The sequence below is a fragment of the Aplysia californica genome, unplaced genomic scaffold (genome assembly GCF_000002075.1).
Source record: "Aplysia californica isolate F4 #8 unplaced genomic scaffold, AplCal3.0 scaffold00288, whole genome shotgun sequence".
Classification (NCBI taxonomy): Eukaryota; Metazoa; Mollusca; class Gastropoda; order Aplysiida; family Aplysiidae; genus Aplysia; species Aplysia californica.
In genome coordinates this window covers 343,470-352,036 of record NW_004797558.1, presented here as the reverse complement: position 1 = coordinate 352,036, position 8,567 = coordinate 343,470, and the positions used below count along the sequence as shown (strand labels likewise).

Below are 8,567 nucleotides of genomic sequence, written 5' to 3'. Positions count from 1 at the left end.
CAACACCTGTATATCCATTCAAAAATACGTTTCTGTGAGGTTTCTACCGAAAACGTTGATAAAAGGCACAACAATAGTAACTTCGCAGTTTCCAAGGACACTCAAGCTTTGGAAATCGCCAAACTTTGGTCATCATTTTCTCTCTAATTGTACTCCTGACGTCAGGCGACCCGACCTCCTTTAACAGCTAATAGCCCAACTTCTATTTAAGATAGCTGGATTTTTTTTTCATCAAAAACAAAGCAAAGCAAATGAACAGGCTTTAAGAATGTATCAATAATTCCAAAAGCCCAGAAAGAACGGCGACCTGATTCTATCTGGAACTGCTACAATGCGTATTATCCTTGGGGTTGAAAGGGGCGTTAAACTTACGGAATGCACACATGTTTTGTATTCATGATATTGAAAGTGTACAGATGTTGAATAAAAGGGGAGGAGAGACAAGCAAATTAAATGGATTCTTACTTTTGTATGTAAATTGCTAAACATGTCAAGTGAATTCCTTGTAACTGCGGCGTTGTTGACTTTTTAAAAATCAATGTTACTGATGAAGCCTGAGCGGGTGAAACGTTAACCAATGTTGTTTCTTGTTGTTGTTTTTTGGTTTATTTTTCACTAATGTGTCTAAACGTTAGTATTGAAATACGAGTCTCCAATCGTTTTATCAACAGAAACAACAACAATGATGATGATGATGATGATGATGATGATGATGATGATGATGATGATGATGATGATGATGATGATGATGATGATGATTTTTTTTCTTTTTATCATCCTTCATTTCTTCGACGACAGGGCACTGGGTGGAAAGAGGCAGTTCTCATTGTTGACAAGCAAACGCTTCAAGGGGCGGTAAACGGAATCTCCCACAAGACTCTTTTCAATGGTTTGTGTCCCCTTTGTTGACTTTTCCCAAACGTGCTATATTCAAATGTCTTTATTTGTTGTTGTTTTAGTGAGAGTTTTACGGCACTTGCAACACTATTAAGTATTTTACGTGCCGCAGATTAGAGGTGTTACGAAAGAATTACTAACTCTAACATGAAGCGGGATAGGGACGATAGACGTTTGATACGAAAGAAGGAGCAAGCCACACCAGAGCACCCACCATCCTCCCTCAGATATTCTTTGAATATGACCAAAAAAACCGTTTGCTGTTGTTGCTATGGTCGTTGCTGTTGTTAACTTCGTCATTGCTCCTTTTGGGACTGTTTGTTGGGAATACACTAGTTATTGTTGTTATTCTGTTGCTATTTTGCCCTGTTATTGATTTTCTGTTTTTTGTTTTGTTTCTATCGGTGTTTTTTTTTGTCATTCTTGTTGAAATAGTTTTTGTTGCTGTTGGCTTTGTTATTGTTGTGATGTTTTAATGCTGCTATGTTTTTGTTGTTGTTTTTGTTGTTGTCGTCAATGCACAGCCCCAAAAGCATCACCAATAACAAACGTATTAATATATTTTAATAAGGTATCTGAAAACAACACCAACAACAAAAGTTTCATAGGTTAAGACCGAAAACATAACATGCATCTGTGTGTTTCAGGCTCTATTTTGCCTAGCAAGTGTGCGCTCCAGATAGGAAGAGGGACAGAGTTCAGCCATTTCACTGGATACATGGACGATGTAAGTTGGCAGAAATGTGTCAGCCTCACTGTGCATTCCTTTCACTTTGCAACTCATTCTTTTCCCCCTTTAAGATATTATTCTCTCGGTCTACAGACTTTCGATTTTTAAAAATATCTATCTGTCTATCGATCTATCGATCTATTGATCAATCGATCGATCGATCGATCTATCTATCTATCTATCTATCTGTCTGTGTATCTATTCATAATAGCCAATGAAGCGCTCAGAGCTTATACTTGTATGGAACAGAACGCTATATAAATGAAAAATATCATTATTATTAAAGAATTTCTGCGCAAGTCACACAAGCTGAATAATGAATTTGCCTAAGAGAACGTTTTTCTCCTCATCATCTTCCTATTCCTCCTCCTTCTTCTTCTTCTCCTCTTCAACTTCCTCCTTTTTCTCCTCCTGCTCGTCGTCGTCGTCGTCGTCGTCGTCGTCATTATTCTTCTCTTTTGATCCCAACTATCCCAATTTTCAACATTTGTCACCAGAACCAACGCCATAATCTGTGCTGTGGCATTAACAACAAATTATAAACAGCAACAATAGTAACAACAACAATAATAATAACAACAACAACAACAATAATAATAGCAACAGCAACAAAAACAATAACATTAGCAGCAGCAATAACAACATTGTCACCATCAACAACAACAACAACAACAACAACAACAACAACAACAACAACAACAACAACAACAACAACAACAACAACTGCAACATTAGTAACAACAACTGCAACATTAGTAACAAAAACTGGAGATCCTGCTTCTTTTCTTTCTGACAATTGTTTGTGTCCGTCTATCATGCTTCTTGCCTGCACTATATGGCTGCCATTGCGTCGATGTCCTTCTTTTTACTCAAACGTTTTTTAAAAACCTGCTTGTTTCTTCCCCAGATCACCGTGTATTTGTGTCGACCGAAAAACTTTTAGCTAATCGGTTGACACCGCTCTAGCATCATCTGTTTCCTAGTGCCTACGATTATTTAAAAAAAGATTTCGCCTTACGCCTGCACAATATTGACCAAAATGATTGTAAAATAATTTTGATACTTCACTTCACCTTTGCTTCCGTTTATTAATCATAATAATATTCATGCTACATGAGAACAGGGTTCGCCTATGATTCGAAATCATTTTTATTTAATTAATATTGAAATCAGAAATTGTAGTGCTTTATTTATCGTCTGTTCTTGAGTTCATGTTGGAAAAGTTTTTGTCATAACTATCAACTTCATCCCGGTACCTGCTCCCCCCCCCCCTCTCCCCTATTTTCCTTCTTTTTTTTAAAAACTATACATACAATCCGGCCCCCCAAACGTGTTTCTTTTCTATTTTTTTATGTTCTACTTCGCTATAGAATTGATTTTTTGAAGTACTTCTTAAACCTTTGCCTATTTTTGCTTTGTCAATATCTATTTCGTCTTCTTTTTTGGTTGCTTAATTAAAACATTTTAATTTACTTTATCGCTCTTTGTGTTGTTTTGTTGGTTAAGTTACATTATTCTGACCCTAATCTATGACCCTACAGCTCAAGTTCTGTACACATATACACGAATTTAAATAAATGCCCAGAGACAAAATAATCCGTATCCTTCTCTGCCTTCATGAAACGTTATGGCGCTACGCTTGGCACCCGACAAACGTGAACTGGGTTCCATCTCGAGGACAATATCATCTTATCGAGTACCTGGAGACCTTCCTGCTGGTATGACGTATCACACACAACATCGACTGGCTCTGACTGGCAACATTTATTGTGTTAATAAGGGTGTAAAAAGATTTGTGACTTGTTAGTCAATCATTCAGATCATGTAGGCGTCTTTAGAGTAGCAGTTAGGGACTTCAGTGTCGTATGTAAGAGGCCTGAGTTCAACTCCCGTGTTCGGAGAATTTTTATCGAGTATCTTGATCATAAATAGTATTTGTAAAGCGCAAACGCCCGCTCAACAGCTAACTCTATGCGCTGTACAATCTGTACACATGTATTATTTCCCCCTGCAGACCTGATGGCATTCTAAAACAATCACAGCTTCCGGGGAAGCATACAGTACAAGCTGCCATTTTACAGACTCTAAAACACTAGCATACTGACAAGATCTTTCGCTGTCTATGGCCTGAGTAAAGTGAGGGAAATTCGTGTAAAGTGCCTTTCTCAAGGACACAACGTCGGGCCCGAGACTCGATACCCCGCACTCGCTACCTCTCGATTATGAGTTCGATAGCCTAGCCACCGAGTATCTCAGTCTTTCTGCTTCAACGTTGCCTCTCTTTCAGTCCAGATTAGCCCTGGCAATCAGAAAGTCCACCTCATAAACTTTCTAAATTGTGTTCGATGTAAACAAATAAATAGTGATTTTTTAAAAAAGATAGCAACCCCCCCCCCCCAAAAAAAGACAACCCAACCACAACAACAACAACTGTATCCTTTGAGCAGAACGAGAGTTCTCTACTAGCATTGCAATATAATGGGTTAAAACAAAATGTGAACAGAAAAGAAATAAGGCTACTTCCTTGTGAAAATTAAATGACCTTTATTTTATCTGTGTGCTTCTCTGACAGTTATCATAAACACGAAGATGGACATTCATGAATAGTCGAACGCAATGTTTTATTGGTATGATGATGTTATACACCCACTATCTAAATACTATTAAGAAAAGACAAAAGCAGTTCCTGGGACACTTGAAGCAATATAAAAACCTTGAGCACATTTTCTCTAAGGAAAAAAATATTATACTCAATTACATTAAAAGCCTCACTTTTCAAAAGCACCTTGCGTTTTACAGATCCCTTGTTTCGTGAGAAATACAGAATACACTATGTGGGACATTATCTATGAGATGGTCGTTCCTTTGCTAGTGTGTTCCCCTCTCATTTTGTCGCCTACACAAAACGGGTAAAAATCAATTTCTTTATCATCTGTTTTGGTTTGTTTGTTTATTTGTTTATTTGTTTGTTGTTGTTTAGTTTTCAATGAGTTTTTTCGGGAGGGCGAGGGGGTTGGAATAAATCAACTCCGTATGCTCTACACATTACCTTTTAGCTGCTGTGTGGAAGAAAACGTGTTCAGTTTTTAACAGTTCCCTGCATTTTACTCTCAACGAAATCATGCGCTAGCAAAATGGCATATTAGACATCTAATTTTTTGCTACGTTTGAGATACAGGGAAAAACTGTTTGATAAGACTGTTTATCTTCTATTGATGGTAAAACTTGCCATACATGTGTCTTTTGTAACTGCCAGCGCATTTTTCTTTTGATTTTATCAGCAGATACATATAGTACTACCAAACAAAATATAAAGTTGGTTGCATTTTGGCACAACTCTGAGTAATGCCTTTTCGCAAGCGCAGTGACGATATGTCACAATTGGATGGAAAATCATACCACAGAGAACCATTTCAACACGATGTGGCCATACTCGTTACTTATCGTTTTATAGATGGGGATAGGTTGATCACTGCATGACACAAGCAAATGGGCTCGAATTAAGCTCGTTCAATATCTGCAGGCAATAGGTCCTAACATCGCCGTGAAAATTCCTGTGTCAATCTCCGACATAGTCTTCATTCCAAGAGCGTTTCTTATATTTAAAATTTAAACAAGGTTTTTTTTAAAATAAAGTCTAGAATAGAATTCAAAAGAGGCATAATTAAAATAGGAATGACTTACTTAGAGAGCTTGAACTCTCGGTGAAAGAAAAAGACGAGGGTAAAAAAAGATTTTCTGGGAGTATCTGAGCAGAGGCTTGAGTGATGAACAATAATTGCCAATGTCTGCTTCAAACCTGGCTCATGAAGGAGGTCCAATAGAGAACAGCAACAACAACAACAAAAAGTCAAATAATTTAATTTTCTAAAGTTGGAAGAAGTAAAGCAAAACTTCTGAAGTCAAACAGAAAAAAAAGAATCAAATGTGTCTATGGTGGGTTAGCCCAGGCTCACAAGTAATGAAACCGTAATGAGGGGGGGGGGTTCATTACTGGGATGTCTGGCTATAACCGGGAAACTGAAAAGTAGAGCACTGGACAGTGGTGACTAGAAAGAGAGTATTTTTAAAAGATTGACTCTGTTAGAGCTACTTTATTTATTTTTATTTTTTTTGGTAGTATGGGATGTTGATGAAGCGGTTAAATTATTCTGTAGACGCATCGTATAGCATTTAGTAACCAAAATTCCACCACTGGAATCCATAAAATTGTTGTTTCATTACAAAAGTTTATATAATAATAGATAGCATTTGTATAGCGCAAACCCCCGCTCAACAGCAAGCTCTATGCGCTTCTCAATCTATACTATTACCCCAGCAGACTTGAGAGCATTTTGAAACAAATTCAACTTCCCGGGAAGCATACAGCGCAAGCAGCCATTTATAGGCGCTGAAATACTAACATACTGACAAGATCTTTCGCTGTCTATGGCCGGGTACCCATTTCCACCTGGGTGAAGTGAGGAAAATTCGTTTAAAGTTCCTTTCCCAGTGACACAACGTCGGGCCCGCGGCTCAAACCCCGACCCTGCAACCTCACGATTAGGAGTCCGGTAGCCTAACCACTAGGTCACCGACATTATGTGTTTATTATACTGAACGAAATGATCGAACGCAGCTTGCCACTGCTATTTTTTAGGTTTGTGCTCATACTTTTCTTTGAGCAGCATTCGATTTGTCTTTAAAAGTGTAGACCCCTACTCTGTGGATAAGTCTGGCAACGACTCTGATGTTGCCCAGTGAGAGGTTTATTCCTCTTTTAGTGTTTCATAAACATGGGAAAGACTGTCTTTACAGGAGAAGATGTTTGCTTGTACATGTATTATGCTTTTCAGAACGTGTTAATCTATGAGTCAGTCATCGGGGTACTGAAGTAAATAAGGACTATGCGACAGGTTCATTGACTATAAAAGAAACTATTTAAAAATAAAAATGATCTGGGTCCTTTAACAAACAGTTAACATTTCTGTATAATATTATGTTATTGGTAACAATAATCATCCTAATATGATTATTATAATACACTTGTGATAAAGTAATCTGAGTTCTGTGGTAGTCTGGATTGTTGGACAGTTTCTTTCACATTTCTTAAAAATTCTCAAAGACCAAAACATTCAGTGACGGGTCCTTTGACAATAAGGTAAAATATTTAAGGCTATAGACATTGACGATATCACCAAGTGATAACAATAATGTTTCACACGACCCGAAGTCGACTGGGTACTAGTGATGGGCCGATACCACAATTTAGGTATCGATGTCGATATCTAGTACTTTTTCAAGGTATCGATACCGATACCTCGATACCTAATGCTATTAGTAACATACGTCGGGGGTAATAAGTAAATACAAAAATACAACTATACTTTTCCAAGTCTTTAGGTAATCGTTATTTGTAAAGGAGAGAGATAGAAATATACACCCGAATATGAGAATAAAAACAAAAACTAAGTGAAGTATGGGAGGAAAGTCAACTTTGCAGAAAATGTTAGTATTGGAAAATAAAAACACAAAAGTTCTAAAAAGGCAATTCAATTTACCAGATTTTTAACAACTTTAAATTAAACCAATGAGGATAAATCAGGGTTGCCAGTGAGGATTTGGCAAAATCACTAAATAGAATTCATGAAAAACTTCTCTCTTTTTGTTAAAAAATCACTAGATTCACTTAAAACACTTGCTCCCCCCCCCCCTCACCCCAAGGAAAACTTATCAGTTTTGATAAACAAAAAATTCTCAAGGCCCAAGTCACTTGCTTTGGCAGCCCTGGGATAAATAACACATAGGTATCGATGTTTAGAGCAGGTATCGGTACCGATACCGATACCTATAAGTATCTAAGTATCGATACCTAGAATCGATACCTGCCCATGACTACTGGGTACTGAGGTAGATCTTGGCTTTTTGGCGGCTCTTTAACATCTCTTTAAGAAAAACTAAAAGACAAAAATATTTAAAGACAGGTCCTTTATTAATGAGTTTTAAAATGTAATACTATAAATGTTGCCGATACCGTCATGTGATAAAACACAATGTTTCACACCAGACGAAGTCATCTGAGCATTGTGATAGATTCGGACCGTTTGGCGACCCTAAAAGACCAAACCATTTACTGACAGGGGCTATAACTATCCGGCAAAAATAGATCATCACGTAAATTTAAAAAAAAAGATATTTCACTTGAGCCCAAGTCATCTTCTGAGGACTGTGGCAGATCTTTACTTTTCGGCGGCTCCTTCAACATTATTCTTTGATAACCCTAAAAGACCAAGCCATTTACGGTTATGTTAATAATTGGATTTTAAAAAGTATAAAACTATAATTATTGACGATATTATCACGCAATAAAAACAATATTTTGCTTGGGCCGAAGTCATTTGAGCATTGTGGTAGATTTGGACAGTTCAGCGGCTCATTTAATATTTCGTTAAAAAAAACTTAAACACTAAACCATTTAGGGACAGGTACAAAAAGAATTAGGTAAAAAATAGATAATCACGTACATTTTAAAAGATATTTCATTAAAACCCAAGTCAACTGAGCATTCTGGTTGACCTGGGCTTTTTTGCTGCTCCGTCAGTTTTTCATAAAAACCGTAAAAGACTAAAACGTCTAGTGACAGGTCCTTTCTTAATCAGTTTAAAATATAAAACTATAAACATAGGCGATGTCACCACGTAATAAAAGACAATGTTTCACTTGAGCCGAAGTCATCTTCTGAGTGCTGTGGTAGATCTGGACTGTCGCCTCAAGTCGCGTGGGGCGTGCGGCGGTTTGTAATAATAGCCCCATAGGATGGAGGAGACAGGGAAACGGTAGAAGCGGTTCCAGGGTTTGTTGTAGTTCCAGACACTCTGGCGGTGAGGCTTCGGGGAGTGGCGCGGCTGCTCCGGCGGTCTCCGCACTGTTCTCAGGCCGGCATAGAAGAAGGAGTGATCTG

At 37.7% G+C, this 8,567-nt stretch overlaps 1 protein-coding gene and 1 non-coding gene across 2 annotated transcripts in view; one reads left to right on the top strand and one right to left on the bottom strand.

Moving 5' to 3' along the window:
* Positions 1-752, bottom strand: part of LOC118477909 (uncharacterized protein DDB_G0271670-like) — a gene marked incomplete at its 5' end in the record, with an annotated part of 7,332 nt that extends 6,580 nt beyond the window's left edge. Inside the window, 1 exon segment of the mRNA XM_035970574.1 lies at positions 685-752. Within this exon segment, the coding sequence (XP_035826467.1) occupies positions 685-752 (68 nt within the window).
* Positions 753-809: 57 nt separating this feature from the next.
* On the top strand, positions 810-2,880 carry LOC106012195. Its single transcript, XR_004858685.1, has 3 exons — positions 810-889; positions 1,545-1,624; positions 2,535-2,880. It is a non-coding gene; the product is annotated as an uncharacterized LOC106012195 (transcript).
* Positions 2,881-8,567: the final 5,687 nt, after the last annotated feature.